Source organism: Spinacia oleracea, chromosome 3 (assembly GCF_020520425.1).
Source record: "Spinacia oleracea cultivar Varoflay chromosome 3, BTI_SOV_V1, whole genome shotgun sequence".
NCBI lineage: Eukaryota > Viridiplantae > Streptophyta > Magnoliopsida > Caryophyllales > Amaranthaceae > Spinacia > Spinacia oleracea.
In genome coordinates this window covers 2,268,574-2,284,803 of record NC_079489.1, presented here as the reverse complement: position 1 = coordinate 2,284,803, position 16,230 = coordinate 2,268,574, and the positions used below count along the sequence as shown (strand labels likewise).

The 16,230-nt window shown below is 37.4% G+C and overlaps 2 protein-coding genes across 2 annotated transcripts; one reads left to right on the top strand and one right to left on the bottom strand.

The window, feature by feature from the left end:
* Positions 1-438: 438 nt before the first annotated feature.
* On the bottom strand, positions 439-5,196 carry LOC110782496 (pre-mRNA cleavage factor Im 25 kDa subunit 2). Its single transcript, XM_021986674.2, has 7 exons — positions 4,884-5,196; positions 4,497-4,542; positions 3,660-3,753; positions 3,479-3,552; positions 3,263-3,349; positions 3,064-3,174; positions 439-937 (listed from the first exon to the last, which is right to left on the bottom strand). The coding sequence occupies exons 1-7, from the start codon at positions 5,003-5,005 to the stop codon at positions 866-868; spliced, it is 606 nt and encodes a 201-aa protein (XP_021842366.1). The 5' UTR covers positions 5,006-5,196; the 3' UTR covers positions 439-865.
* Positions 5,197-6,691: 1,495 nt separating this feature from the next.
* On the top strand, positions 6,692-15,712 carry LOC110782495 (DNA mismatch repair protein MSH3). Its single transcript, XM_056838315.1, has 13 exons — positions 6,692-7,815; positions 8,361-8,549; positions 8,799-8,963; positions 9,706-9,804; positions 9,884-10,102; positions 10,637-10,858; positions 10,943-11,074; positions 11,483-11,743; positions 11,886-11,957; positions 12,154-12,303; positions 13,012-13,500; positions 14,206-14,525; positions 15,346-15,712. Coding segments are annotated over exons 1-13 (3,318 nt in total). The 5' UTR covers positions 6,692-6,816; the 3' UTR covers positions 15,347-15,712.
* Positions 15,713-16,230: the final 518 nt, after the last annotated feature.

Sequence of the window (16,230 nt, the reverse complement as noted above, 5' to 3'; positions counted from 1 at the left end):
TGTTCGGACGATTTCCGACTAAAATGCTAGAAGAAAGTCGAAATTCCATAGATACAACCCTTTTCATAAAAAAATTAATCTACCATCACATCAGCACAAGTTAGAAATTTTGTTTTTGTCCCTGGTTCATCAACAAAACGCCAACTGATTCAGCAATTTTACTAGCAAAACATTCAATTGAGTTGGCGATTTTACAAGCAAAATTCCAATAAGAATTTGTCTTTCATGGGAATCAAAATCCCAAATCAAGTTCCTAGAAATTGCCTTAAACTTGTTTGTTTGTTTGACATGGTGATTTTTTTTTGCAAATCATGGGAATTTTGAGTTACCTAGAGGAACTAGGTAAATAAATTCCCATGTTATGAGGGAAGTTCCAATTTCATGGAATTTGAAATCCCTACATTTTCACAATCTTTTGCAACCAAACAACTCTCCCAGTAATAGAAAAACAACAGAATCATTTGATCTGTCAACACAAACTTCCCCTTTCCTCCTTCGTTACAAAAGCAGAACAATTCAATCTGCCAAAAACAGCTACCATAAAAGTCACCACAATTTCTACAAAACATACTATTACTAGTTTACTACCCTGCCTTTGTTGTATACTAGTCTAACAACAGTTCAAGAATTTGTCAGGGAATTAAAAACCAATACCTGACACCAGAGAATGATCTCATAAAAAATCATCCGAAAAATCTAATTAATACCCAATTAGTAGGACTAAGTGAAGGTTATGAGAGTAACTTCCAGTATTTCAATGTGAATAAAGGGCCTTTTAGTCTTTCCCAGTAAACTTGTATTTTCTTCCACGAACAACGGTAGGAAGCAACTACGTACTCCATGCAACGTTGCAACCTGGTTAATCTCAAGGAGTGATCATTTTAAACTGGAATCTGGACAGCTGCTGTGGAATGGAGGATAAGACGGGTCCATATCTCTGTCATCAAGCAAAGAACTCATATCAGAACATTTTTCAATTTCTGTTATACACTTATACAGGTTTGATGCATGTAATTCATGATAATAAACATTCAGACTGCAGTCCTGTTCTTTTTACCTGACTTTTAATAGATTGAAACTACTGAAACTAACTAAACTGAAAAATATGGAGGTAGTACAACAGCGATATCTCTGCCAACAAATAGAAGACATAGGCACTGCATAGCAAACTCGGTGGCGCAACACCAATGAACAGGAGCAATTTTGCTAAGTGATCAACTCTTAAGAACTACATAGTTCTTTTCATAAAGGAGTAAGAAGGCTAGCAGCAAAGAGTCAAAGACGTACACCTAAATTATGATCATATTGAGGGCAACTTATAACGATAGAACTTTTTTTTAGCAATATCAATATACTATGTAATTATACAATTATACACAATTTTTTTTTTTAATGGGGGGGGGGGGGGGGGGGGGCTTAACTAAAAATACACTATAAAATTTTGACAGAGTGACTTCTGTGACATCTTCTCAGAAGATTGAATACACATGATTTCTTTACTTTTGTCGTGATCAACTTCACAAGAAAATACATTATGAAGTATCACTGTTAACAGATTAAAGACTTAAATGCGCCACGTGGGAAGATTGCCAAGTGAGACAGGTCAGACAACCCTTTCAATATATATAGGTGGCTTTTGTATTTGATATGGGGATTTTGCATAGCAAGAACTCAAGAAGACATATATTTAATAAACTTAAGCACGAAAGAGTGAGGAGGTTTGATAAGGAAATAAAGCAACCCTTGAGGAATTGACGAATTTACATGTAATTCCCTTCAATTTCCACTGAGATTCTCCCAAATCTCCCCTAATTAGATGTGTCTCACAACCAAATGCTATAGCCTTAAAGAACTGTGATTTCACCAACTCTTTCGTGAGTTCCTATTAAACTTAAGGTCATACGGACATGCATCATCATCTAAATGGATTTCAATGCATAGAGTTTTCTATTATCTATGGTCCAAGAGAAATAGGGAAGGCTTCTAAGAGCTATGGGAGATACCTGGAGCCTCCTTGAGACTAGGAAAGACTTATCTCCAAATTCTGGTACGGTGTATAACGAAAGAATCAACCAAACCACAGTTACCTGATTTGCTAGTATGAGATTGAGTACGGGTACGCAATTCACTACCTGATTTGCTAAATTAGACCAAAATTGTACCATTTTCACGTTATAATTCGCTTTTTGGGTTCGCGGTTCATGGAGGTGATTAGAGAATTAGGTAACACTGAACCAACGTGAGATATAATATAGGCTAAACATTTGTGCGGCACAGCCTTGTTGCAGATGAGGCATAGGCCTTGCTAAGGCATCGGGTAATGCCTTAGCCTTATGCTTTTAAGAATGGGCCTCAGTATAGGATGACGCATGTGCATTTGCGAACTCAGAGACCTGGTCATTGTTCAACTGTTGTGGAATCCAGTCTTTTAAAGTTCAAGTCGAACATCACTGATCCCCCCGACCTAGGTTTGATAAATTTTGGTTGTTTGATTGGTATCACGTAACAATATTTTTGAGGGGACAAGTAGAGAAAGGAGGACAAGACATCCTCGCAAAAAAAGTTTAGCAAACAAAAAGAAAGACACTTACAAGCTGTGATGAAAACTGATAATAAAATGGCTACACCAGCACAACAGAAAGAAAATACACGAAATGATGAAGTGTAGCATGAACTTCTAGCACTCGTCAACAGAATGTCCGGTTCTTTTACCATTTAAATGACTTGAACCAGGCTCAATCAGGCCAGTCTGTCAGGTATAACTTGACTTTTAAGATAAAAGAAGAAGCCACGAAAACATGTTGAAACAATTACAATCCTCTCTAAACAAGGTTCGTAGCTACTAAAAGTTTCAGCCGTAAGCTTCTTGGCCAAACAATCTTTCATGCATAATTTGACTTAAAAAGTACAATATCAGAATTGATAAATACAGTTCGAAATACTTTCATGAGGTACATTCATCTCTAAATAAGGTCAATAGTTACTAAAGCTTCAGCAGAAAACAAAATCGCAGAGAGGCATATATCTAAGAAAACAAAACAGGAAATATTTCTGGACATATACCTGGACATTGTCATAGAGTTCAAACAAAGGCACAGCAAGCAGTTTAAAGTTTTTTGGCACAGCAAAGTACTCTCTCTCAGATAGATGCACAATATAAAGTTTTTTGCACTCCTGCATTTTCACAAATATGGATACAAAAATATTAGCCTGAAAGTAATTCTCTCTCAGTTATCAGCATAATAAAATAACCCTAGAATACCTTTGGTTTGGTTATATGAGGGGGACAGTAGGGATACATAATAGTTTCGAAGTTTGGCCGCCACCAAAGACCTACACACTCCCCTATCTGAAACAAAAAGAGAAAATTGAGCAGTTAAGACGGAAAAAAAACTTTATGAGAACATTTTTATCAGTTATTCTGATGTATATACTGATTAAAAGATATCTATGACATATAAGAATATGAAAATACTACCTGCCACTCTGGATGTAGAGAAGGTGTGGTAGCAGCAAGCTTGCTTGATAATTTCCTTTTCAAACCCTCGATCTCTGTGATAAAAGTCAAATTACCATACCTCAAATTTCCGAAAGAAAGTAAAACCAATGCAAATTGACATGCTTTCTTTTTTAAGGAAGGGGAAAGAATCGAAAGATACCATTCTCGCCTGGCTTCAACCGACCTCCGGGAAGTTTGCAGAACGTGTTTCCAATTTGGAGAAGCAGTATGTGTGGATGATTGTGCTCTTGCACCTACAGTATGAAGCAAATTAATCCTAGTAGAAACGAGAAGAAACGAAAAAATATAGTTTGTTCTTGCGTCTCCCTACAGGTTTTCCAAATTAATCCAGCAGGAACGTATAATTCAGAAGAATATGCAAATGATTCAAACATAATTTTTTTTTCCAATTGATCAGTTTCCTCAAAGAATTGGAATCCGATGTATTGGTCTGCATCTTCAATATTAGGGAAGTTTATAAACATGCCAACAAAAAAAGAGCACCACCTAATCCATTAGAAAATAATACATAGAGTAAAGATTGGAAGATACCCCCCCACCCCCCACAACAAAGAAAAATGCAAACATACACAGTGTGCAGTATGTAATGGATCTTTCACCAATATTGCAATAGCTAATCTCACATTTCTAGCAGCTTCATAACCACAAAAATATTGCTTCCACCAAGATCACCCAATTCTCAGACAATGAACACAACTAATCAAAACCCTCATAGTTAATTAGTGTAACACCAAAATGATAACTCATCCAGCATTTAATCAAAAAAAAAAAATGCATTCATCATTATCATCATTCATCAACCATGAGGTTAGTCTTATGTTTGCACCGTACGGGGGGAATTCTGGCCTAGTGCACTAGTTAAACGGCTCAAACCTTCGGTTTTCTAACATAACTAGCTTTCATTATGACAAGTTCAATAGTTCAAAAACAACAGTCATTAGAGGAACTCGAAACGAATAGGAGTTCAGAACCATACCAGTAGAATTGCCTCCACACTTGTTCTCATGCCCTCTTTCATGTAACTACAGGAAAAGTGAAAACCAGCAAAATTTTCAGACTACCAACATATCCATCTCAATTGCCAAAACCTGAAATCTTAATTTCTACCAGTAAATTCAGAATTCCAACCCCTAACTAGTTTCATCATTTGCACAATGTATCCCCAATTCAACTCTTTTGAAATGTACGAAAAAATACACAACTAAAACCCTAAATTGTTAAATTCACAACATAAGTAACGAGAAACAAGAAATTAAAGAAACCCCAACAAAATTACAGCAAAAAATACAAATGGGTCAAGGTTTATAGAGGGTTTTAACAATTTAAACTCGAAAATTGAGAAGGAGGAGAGAGAAAAACAAACTTGAGTTTCATGCGAGCAAGGCGATCAGCAACGGAAGTATCTTTCTCCATCTTGGGCTCTTTGGTGCCGAAAGTGTAGCTTGATAATGGGTAAGTGTTCACCACTGGCGCTGGATTCACCATTTCTATTGCTTCTTTCTTTCTTTCTTTCTTTCTTTCTTTCTTTCTTTCTTTCTTTCTTCGAGCTTCTTTACCTTCTTCGCCCAGTTGCCCTTCTTTCTTCTGTGATTTGCAGAGAGAAATCAGGGTTTTTCTGGGGGGAAGGATTTTGGGGAAGAATGTGGGGGGAAATCAACTGGGGAAGTACTGAATATTGCAAGATTTAACAAGGGTTATTAATTAAAAAGAGACAAAATAAAATAAATAAATGCCCATAATAAATGTAATGTTTTTTCAAAGGGGGCTGCAACTAAAATATGGTTGTGGCCAGGGCAGGGTCGGCCCGAGGCCCGATATGAACCCGAAAAAAGCCAATTCGACACGAGCATGAAAAAAGCATGATCCGATATAGGTATGGAAAAAGCATGGTTTGGCGCGGGTACGAAAAAATCACAGTCCTATACAATAATTAAAAAACACGGCCAAGCACGGCACAAAGTCGTGGGTCCATTTTGGGCCACATTTTTTTAGAAAAATCACGATAAGGCACAGCACGACCTGATCCGACCGGACAAAGCACGAGAAGGCAAATGTAATGTTTTTTCAAGGGGGCTAGAATCCTAGAAGTCTCGGTCTTTTCTTTTCACCTTATTTTTTAATATTGGATATTAGAGATGGTATTGGGTTGGGCTGGCTTGAGACATGTTACGGTCCAATATGGGAAAAAAAACACGGGCTTATAGTAGCACGAAATCACGGTCGCTTTTTTATGAAGAAGCACGACGAGGAACAACACGTCACAACACGTCACAACCTGCCATGACAAAACACGTTAAATTAAGTATTATGCTTAAGAATGAAAGACACACGACCCGACACGTTGGCTTGGCCCATGACTGGGCCGCCCTTTTGGAACTTTCATTCTAGCACGACTCGACACAAACATGTGGGCTTGGTGTGAGTTGGGTCCATTCAGGCCCAACGCACGTGGATTCGACACGAAGCACGGTGCACACCCATCTTTATTTGAGACGATGTCCTGTGTGAGATAAATAGGTTAGAAATTTGAATTTTTACTCTCCATTTGTAACTTATATTGTTTGCTTGCTCATTCACTTATTGAAGATTTGAACTTAAATTATCTAATAGTATGAACTTATTAAATAATTTTTAATCCTCACCGACTAGAACCATAATTATTTATATGAATAAAATAATGTACTTATGGAGTCTAATATTATGTTCTTATCTGAAAATTTCATTTATCGGGTTAAGTCGGATTAGATTAATTTCCAACACCGGATGTAATCGGAACTGACTAATAACAATTCGGTGGAATTTTGATTTGGATTGATACGAATCAGGTTAAATCGGATGCGGGTTTCATTTGGTCGGGTCAATTACTATTGTTATAGGGCAAAATCAGTTTCCGAAGTTGCTATCGAACTGCAGCGAGTTCGGTTCGGTTAAATGTTATCGGATGTAAATCGGGCCTGATACGAGTCTCCTCAGACAGCAGATCGTTTTTAGATCTTAAATTTGCGGGTACATGGATTTTTTGGGTCAACATTGGATCAATCCGGGTTGGTCTTTTTAGATTCCTATTTACAAGTTATATTCGTTTGAATGTTGGTTGGTTTCGGTCGGGTACCCGGATCGGGTGACTCTTGATGTACGGAGTAGGATGGTATTTTCTGAAAAAACAAACCAACTCAGTCACAGCAGCAGAAGTGCGCGCCAAATAAGCTTCAACCTCCACCGTCAACAAAACCCCTTCATTTCTTCTGGTAATTCTCTCAATTTTCTCTCTCCAAAAACTCAAATTCACCATAAAAATGGGGAAACAACAGAAACAACAAGTAATTTCCCGGTTCTTTGCTCCAAAACCCAAGCAAAACCCTTCATCTCCTTCTTCCAATTTCGAAAAACCCTCTTCTTCTTCATCTCCTTCCTCTAAAATCACCACCACCGTCACTTTCTCCCCAGCCAAACGCCTTAAATCCTCTGAATTCAACAATTCTAACAAAAAACCCAAGCTTTCCCCTCATACCCAGAATCCCATTCCGTCTTTCCCCAATTCCAACCCCACCCTTCACCATAAATTCCTCCAGAAGCTTCTAGAACCTACTGATGATGTTCTAGAAGGAGTAGAATCTTCCTTGAAGAAACCCCAACAACAACAACAACAACAACAACCCCATACTTCTAAGACAAAGTACACCCCACTTGAGCAGCAAGTAGTGGAGTTGAAGAGTAAGTACCCAGATATTTTGTTGATGATTGAGGTTGGTTATAAGTATAGGTTTTTTGGTAAAGATGCTGAAATTGCTGCTAGGGTTTTAAGGATTTATGCTTATGTTGATCATAACTTTTTAACTGCTAGTATCCCTACTTTTAGGTTGAATGTTCATGTTAGGAGGCTTGTTAGTGAAGGATATAAAGTGGGTGTTGTTAAGCAGACTGAAACTGCTTCAATTAAGGCTCATGGGTCGAACCGTGCTGGCCCGTTTACCCGTGGGTTATCGGCATTGTACACCAAGGCCACCATCGAGGCGGCCGAGGACTTGGGTGGGGCTGAGGAGGGTTGTGGGTCATTGAATAATTACTTGTTTTGTGTGGTGGAGAAAGATGTTTTAGTGGAGAATGTTGATTGTGGTATTGAAGGTGGGTTTGAGGTGAAAATTGGGGTTGTTGCTGTTGAAACTTCAACTGGGGATGTTATTTATGGGGAATTCAATGATAATTTTATGAGGTCTGGTCTTGAATCCATTCTTCTAAGCTTGTCTCCGGCCGAGTTGCTTCTTGGTGAGCCTTTGTCGAAACGAACCCAGAAGGTAGTTGATTAACTCTTCTCCTTGTTTGCTTAAGGAAGCTGTTTCATGTTTAGTTTTCATGTGATACTTTAAGCATTTTTATGAGGTCTGCTGTTTCCTGATTAGTTTTCATGTGATACTTTAAGCATTTTTATGAGGTTTGCTGTTTCCTGTTTAGTTTTTTCATGTGATACTTTAAGCATTTTTATGAGGTTTTCTTATATAATGAAACAGTTAATTGCTTATTGAATTGTTGAGGTTCTTCTGGTTGATTCAGTTTGTTTATTCCTCATTACTGTCTGTTGTAAACTTGTAATGACACGTCTTGGAATTGGAAAAATGAATATGATGAATTTGTAGTGGGTAAAGAATCACATTTTTTCACCTAGATGTCATCTGTCAGAAAACCTGCATATACCTGATCCCAATTCTATAATAGATTTATGATGCAAGAACGAGTATTAGAAGATGTTGTTGTTTGTAGTTTACGTGTTATGTATGTCAACATACTCTGGATTGAGTTTTGTAGTGGGTTTACTAATTTCTTTTTAACTTAATCTCAATAGTTGTTATTGACATATGCCGGCCCTGCATCTAATGTGCGTGTGGAGCGTGCTTCATGTGATTGCTTTAAAGATGGCGGTGCACTAGCTGAATTAATGTCTTTGTTTGAGAACACTAGCGAAGGTGATTTTGAGCATTTAGAAGATAGTCATGGAGAAGTTGCTGGTGAAGGAAATGGGCCTGCAATTAAGGTATTGTGCTGTAATGCTGTTAAACTGTCTTCACACTGTTATTTGGAACTTTAGCTTAACGAGTTGGTATAAGTACGGCTATATGAGCCTCTATAAATTGATTTCTCAATTACCAATTGTTGATGCAAGCTTAACTATTAAGTACGGTTTATACAATTATTCACTAGTCAATGTTTAATGCTTATATGATAAAGTGGTGATTTTTTCTTTTTTATCCACCAATTTCCGGAATTTGACCTTGTCTTATAGGGGATCATGGGTATGCCAGAGTTGACTGTGCAGGCTTTGGCTGTTACTATGCGACATCTCAAACAATTTGGTCTTGAGAGGATTTTGTCTCTTGGAGCTTCATTTCGGCCATACTCAAGCAACATTGAGATGAATCTCTCAGCTAACACACTTCAACAACTAGAGGTCAGTTGCAACTTTGATATGTCTTCTAATAGGCAATAGTTTGTCTGGGGTTTCTCTCCATAACCCCTTGCAGAGTCAGGTAACCTAAAACCATGAGAAATAATTGAAGGACCAAGTGGGTTTTAAAATGTTACAAGGGAAAAAAGTGGCTTCATTTTTTAATTTATTCCTGCAATAATACAACTGAAATAAGGAACTTTTGATGCTAATTAGAATTTTAGTCAGGAGCAGCAGAGCAGGGGGAAGAGAACCATTGGCATGAGAGGGTCGAAGTCATTATGGGGTTGGGGGTTTATCTAGTGGATTAATCTTGGGTTTTGATTCTGATTCGGTATTGTTTATTACAAAATATTAAAGAAGTGGCACACAAGCACGAGCTTCATCAATTGATTATTTGATCCTGTAATACTCCCTCCGTCCCTAAAAGATTTCCCCATTGCTTTTCGGGTCAAACTTTGAAAACATTGACCGTGAATTCTCATTGGCCTATAAAGAAATAGTATAGTCACGTGGGGTCTTGTTTGATTTGTGTCAATATATTTTTCTCGAAATATCAATTTTTTATGTTTGTTACGTGTGTATAATTAGTGTTATACTCCGTATACGTTTTAAGTCGTGTCTTGGAAACCGTGAAAAGTCAAATGGAGCAATATTTTAAGGACGGAGTGAGTAGCAGATATGATTTTCTTTCTGCTGAGACGCTGACAATTGTTCTAATTATAAGTTTCACGTGCCTTTCTAGGTTTTGAAGAACAGCAGCAACGGGTCAGAAACTGGTTCGTTGTTGCAGACTTTGAATCGTACTCTTACAATATTTGGCCAAAGGCTTCTAAGGCATTGGGTATGAGTGGAACTAAACTACAGCTTTGAAGTAGAGTGATTTTTCCGTCTTTGATCTGCAATTTCATTCTCTTGTCCAGGTTACTCATCCATTATGTGACAGAAACATGATAGCTGCCCGGCTTGATGCTGTTGCTGAGATTGCAGACTCTATGGGCGGCTGTAACACTTCTGATGCTGCAGCTATTCCAAGTGATGTAAATTTTGTGCTTTCTTCAGTTTTAACTACATTAGGACAGTCCCCTGATGTGCAGCGTGGAATAACAAGAATTTTTCACAAGACAGCTACCCCATCCGAGGTGATGAAAATGTTTTAATCGTTCTTATTGAAAACATATGAATATATTTCCTGATTCTATTTTATCTTTGATTAATAGTGTATAACTGTGTACTTCATAAAACTAAGGATAAGTGCAAAATTCATGGTTGTAAGTCTGCTTTTATGCATTTAATAAGTCTTTTGAATGGGATCCTAAACAAGTTATATTTCATGTGTGAGTCACGATTGGGAAATCCTCTTTTACTTTCTGGCATTTAAGTACATCCTACTGAAAACATCCTACTGAAAGAAAACAGGGCACATATTTGCTGCGTTTTTGTCTTCTAAATGCATTTATTAATGTCCACTATGGATTTTTGATCATGTATGTATGCATACTTTCCAGTAAAATGTTAAACTCTTGTGACATAAATGGGAAATTGAAGAACTGGTAGTAATAAAACATGCTTTCTTTTCAGCAACTGGATCAGGCAGTTTGAATTATTTCGTTTGGATTCATCATCTTGTTCAGTTTCATCTTTTACTGACAGTTCCTGAACACTAAATTGTACAGTTCATTGGAGTTGTTCATGCAATTTTACTAGCTGCAAAGCAGCTTCAACAACTTGAAGCTGAAACAGTTCATTCTGCATTGCTGAGAAACTTGATTCAGACTGCTTCTTCATCCAGCTTGATAAGCTGTTCTGCCAAATTCTTATCGTCCCTAAATAAAGAGGCAGCTGAGAAGGGGGATCTGTTGAATCTCATTTGCATTGCGGATGGCCAGTTTTCTGAGGTTTGTTGCGAGAACCCATCATCATCTCTCACATCCAACATAAATCCCTAATTTTTCCCCCTTTTTTTTATAAATTCATGTCAGGTTGCTGAAGCTCGGAAAATGGTAGAAGTGGCTAATGAGAAGTTGGAATCCCTTATAAGTTTGTACCGCAAACAGCTTAGGATGCAAACTTTGAATTTCATAAATGTGTCTGTGACAACTCATTTGATAGAGGTAATTTGCCTGATGGCATTCGTGTTTTCCATTTCTTGCATTTGTAGTAGACCTGATCAAATTGCGGGCCGGGTTGCAACTTAAAAATTCTGCCCATAAGGTCGGTCCGGGCCAAACTTCGGACCGAAAATTTGGTCCCAAAACCCGCTATTTCGGGCCGTCCAAGTTTATAACTAAAATTGCAAAAATGAGTTGTCCAAAACCCACTCAAAAATAAAAAATTCGGGCCGGGCACAAAAAACGGGCCTAGAAATTCTGCCCAAAACTCGCTATGCCGGGCCAGCGGGCTGGGCTCATGATGATCAGGTCTAAATTTGTAGGTTATATTAACTTTAATGATAAAGTATTGGACTATTGGTTTTATGAATGTATTTCTCCATTTACCTAAAAGACAATTTGTTTTTGCAGTTGCCTTTAGAGACTAGGGTACCTTCAAACTGGGTGAAGGTTAATAGTACAAAGAAAACAGTTCGCTATCATCCACCAGAAGTTTTAACTGCTCTGGACCAGTTATCATTGGCAAATGAAAAACTTACTGTCATTTGTCGTTCTGCATGGGATAAATTCTTGGGGGAGTTTGCTAGACACTATGCTGAGTATCAAGCTTCTGTTCAAGCACTTGCTGCTTTAGACTGTTTGCATTCTCTAGCAATTCTGTCCCGAACTAAGGTAAGATGCCGGAATAGTACGAAAACTTGCTCCATTTTTAAGTTTGCATTATAGCTTATATATCTCATTATCTCCCCCTTTGCCTTCCATATTGTATAACTTAAACTAAATGTTCATCTTTTGGCTCCATTTCCTATTTCAGAATTATGTGCGTCCAGTTTTCGTGGATGATAAAGAATCTGTTCAGATACAGATTATCTCTGGTCGTCATCCGGTGCGTTGAATTCTATATCTTTGTGACATTGCTTCGAATCATAGTATTATTGTTCATTTTATCACATGTCACATAGTTGGTTATTAATCTGCTGCAAAAATACTTGGATCTGTATATCATACTTATTAATGTACACCAAAGAAAATGTGTGAAATATTCGTTGAAACTTCGATCTCATTTTGATGGAGCATTGTAGGTTCTGGAGACTATATTAGAAGACAATTTTGTCCCAAATAATACTCGTCTTCATGGAGATCAACAGTATTGTCAGATTGTTACTGGACCAAATATGGGTGGCAAGAGTTGCTATATTCGCCAAGTTGCTCTCATTACAATAATGGCTCAGGTACCAACAATCACCCCCACCACCCAACTATCCCAAGTTGTTTATCTTAGTAAATACATTTTCTAATTTATCATAACTTAGTCAGATGATTTAATCTGCAGTGAGAGCTTCAAGTCATGCTATAAGTTACTTCATCCATGATATTTTCAGTCCTCTTGAATCTAGTTTCCATTTTCTGTACGTTGATATTTTGCTTGCACAAATTCTTATTTACATGTGGTGTATTGTACACCGGAGTAAAAGTTAACTCAAAATGCTTAAAAGTTACCCCTATATATGTAAATATCATCTAATTTTTAGTGATAAATTTTTTCATTTTAATAAAAATTATTTATTCAAATTCACTAATACTGTATAGAAGTAATCATTTTAACCCTTTAAAAGGTCTATCTATCAATGTTTTTTTTTTCATAATATAAAAGTTAATCAAAACATATTCAAAGTTACAAAAAACTAGGTAAAAGTTACAAAAAAATGGTTAAAAGTTATCTTGGTGTACAATAAATTTATTGCACACCTTGTGCGTGCAAGACCTTTTGTTTTTCTTGATCTTGTATTTCTTGTTGCCTTAATATCCTTCTTTTAAGTGTTCTTTCTTAACAATGTAGCACTCTAATGTAATTATGTGAAACATCTTGATATTTGAATCTAATGATAACCGTAATTGAAAATTGGAAACACTAAGTTATGTCCTTGCTATGTTTCTAGGTCGGTTCTTTTGTACCAGCATCCTCTGCTAAACTTCAAGTGCTTGACGCTATTTATACTCGAATGGGTGCTTCTGATAATATTCAGCAAGGAAGGAGCACCTTCTTGGAAGAACTTAGTGAGGCTTCCAACATACTCCACCATTGTACATCTCGCTCTCTTGTAATTATGGATGAATTGGGGAGAGGCACAAGTACGCATGACGGAGTAGCTATTGCTTATGCTACTCTGCACTATCTTCTGAAACAGAAGAGATGCATGGTGCTATTTGTCACTCACTACCCTAAAATTGCTGATATTCAGAAAGAATTCCCGGGTGTGGTGGGAACGTACCATGTCTCGTATCTGGCAACGGGGAGAGAGAATATTAGCCCTAAACTTGGTGAAAGTGATGGGAAGATGGACCATGAAGATGTTACATACCTCTATAAGCTTGTACCGGGTATTTCTCAGAGGAGTTTCGGTTTCAAGGTTGCGCAGCTTGCACAGGTTAGGCATTGCCCATCCTTTCCATACCTGCCATTATCTCTAACCCTTCACGCCACCAAATCCACCCAAAATACACCAGGGGAAAAGGACTAAAACTAAAGCCCGGCCCGATTTTTTGTGGGTTTGGGCATATTTTAGGCCCGATTTCCGGGCCCAGCTCGGCCTGATTTTTTTTTTTAAAAAAAAAAAATTGCGGGCTTTAGACAACGTAAAACAACACTTTCTAGTTATAAATTTATCTTGGTCCGAAGAACCCAGTGTTTTAGGCCCAAATAGCGGGTTTGTGGGCACAAAAAACTGGCCCGAATTTTTGTGGGTTTGGGCAGAATTTTTAGGCTTGATTTTGGGCCCGGCTCGGCCTGATTTTTTTTCAAAAATTTACGGGTTTTGGACAACGTAAAACTACACTTTTTACAGTATTTTAGGCCCAAAGTACCGGGTTTGTGGGCACAAAAAATCGGCCTGAATCTTGTCCCGGCCCGATTTGATGGGTTGATTTTTATGTCTTGGCCCAGTCCGAACCTGACCTGGCCCGCCTTTTGATCATGTCTAACTAAAACCATCAGTTATTACAAGTTTTAACACGGTAATCCAAAATAAACAGAGTTTTAACTTTGAAGCCTGGGAAAACTCTAATGGTCTTAGCGTGCTTGTGTGTGTCAATTTTTTTGCATGGGTTTGAAAATGTTTACTTGATTCTTGCAGCTTCCACCATCATGTATTCAGCGAGCCATCACAATGTCTTCAAAGTTGGAGATGTTGGTCCAAAAGAGAACAAAAAACCGTCTACATGGAACATTGTTTTCAGAAGGACTGTTTACAGATCCTGCAAGTGATGCATCGGATAATTTATCAGATCATGCTGTTTTGTTGGATGAAAATGACGAAAGAGGCATAGTTCAACTGACTGTTGATTATATGAAGTTCTTTCGAAATTTGTGGTCGATCTTGGAAAATAACGACATGGAAAAAAAACATGAATTTTTGAAGTCTGCTAAGCGTGCTGCAGCGGAGTTAATTGCTTGGTAAGCATGAACATGACTTATTCTCAACCCCATTCCCCCTCAAAAGCATAGACACAAAAGATAGATAAAAGGGTTATCTCAAAACTTTAAATTATACAAATACAGAGTACGAAGTATATATTCGTGTTCTTGAATGGTTAGATCAATGATGGCTACCCATTATGTCCTGTTGTTGGTTGTGTTAAGGGTTGACTGTATAGTGCCATTACTGCAATACCAGTTTTTCCTGCTAGTACGTGTGTGGATGATTTGGTTACGGTGATTGTAGTTGAACAACTAATCTATGGCGTCGATACTTGATAGTAATAGACTAATAGCCATATATGTTACTTGGACTCGGGCACTAGTGTCGAACACAGGTACTTGTCCAAGGATCTGACTCGGCTAAACTGTTAAAAATTTCCATGATTTAAGTCGAAAATGAAGTGTCGAGGATCCGATACAGGTACTTGAGGTAAAATGAAGAGTCTGAGTAACATAGATAGCCATGTTAAGGGTTGATCGTATAGTGCCATTACTGTGATACCAGTTTTACCTGCTCATACGTGTTTGGATGATTGTAGTTGAACAACTATACTATGAAGTCGATACTTGATAGTAATAGCCATCTATGTTACTTGGACTCGGGTACTAGGGTCGGACACAGGTACGTGTCCAAGTGTCCGACTCGGCTAAATTGTGAAAAAATTCCATGATTTTAGTCGGAGTGTCGAAGATCTGAGGTAAAATGAAGAGTCTGAGTAACATAGATAGCCATGTTGTAGTTTCCATCGTCTAATCCCTTAACGAGTGGTTTGATATCTTCTTTGTGCTTTTGCAGATGAGTAATGCCTAACCTTTTTGTTCTACGGCTCGTGGAAGTGGCAAGAATAGCCGTTCGTTATGACTAAACGAGACATTCTCAACCCGTGTATAAAGGAATTTCATGTACATGAATATAACTAAACTTGTGTTCATCTCCTGTGCAGCAGGTGTGTTTCTCTTAACATTGGTTTATTAGTTGAGCATATCAATTTTGTAAATCCCATCTCTTGAGCCGATCAAATTTTGTAAATCCCATCTCTTGAGCAGATCAATTTTTGTAAATCCCATCTCTTGAGCAGATCGAATTTTGTAAATCCTGTCTCTTGAGCAGATCGAATTTTGTAAAATCCATCTCTTGAGCAGATCAATTTTCCTAAATCCTATCATCGGTCTAGACATGGCCTTGTCAATAATTTTTGGTTAGTTGATTAAGGTTTATTCTTGAATAACACCTTTCTTCTACTCCGTACTTGAGTTCGTGTGTATTGATGAATTGTTTTAGATTGAATGAAAATTTCGTTCGCGTACTATTGAAACTTGAGATCACGAGAACTTTTTTTTTAAAAAAAAAAATCAAAATTAGCTTGAAGTGCAAGGCAAATTTTGTTAATTGCAGGATAATATCAAAGAAAACAATAGATTAAAATAAGTGTGCTTTATTAAATAGCAACAATGAATTTATGATAAAATTTGAAAAATGAAGCTTCTTTGTCTTTAAAATCTTGGGGACCACGTTGAATATTCGAATTAACAAGGGTTGAAGAACACAAGGCATGCAACTCGGTGATAGGGATTTGAGCATGATTTATGTATACAGAGAGTAGCATAAACATTTTATTGAAGAATAAATACAATCAAATTTTGCAAATCCTATCTCTTGAGCATATATCAATTTTTGTAA

Bases quoted from the DNA above. Each gene is read 5' to 3' on its own strand.
- LOC110782496 (XM_021986674.2), bottom strand. From the start codon at position 5,005: ATGGTGAATCCAGCGCCAGTGGTGAACACTTACCCATTATCAAGCTAC. The intron at 3,754-4,496 runs GTATGGTTCTGA...TTCATACTGTAG, and splicing joins GTGTGGAGGCAATTCTACTG to GTGCAAGAGCACAATCATCC. The intron at 3,553-3,659 runs GTATCTTTCGAT...CTTTTATCACAG, and splicing joins GTTGAAGCCAGGCGAGAATG to AGATCGAGGGTTTGAAAAGG.
- LOC110782495 (XM_056838315.1), top strand. From the start codon at position 6,817: ATGGGGAAACAACAGAAACAACAAGTAATTTCCCGGTTCTTTGCTCCA. The intron at 11,958-12,153 runs GTGCGTTGAATT...GGAGCATTGTAG, and splicing joins TTATCTCTGGTCGTCATCCG to GTTCTGGAGACTATATTAGA. The intron at 13,501-14,205 runs GTTAGGCATTGC...TGATTCTTGCAG, and splicing joins AGGTTGCGCAGCTTGCACAG to CTTCCACCATCATGTATTCA.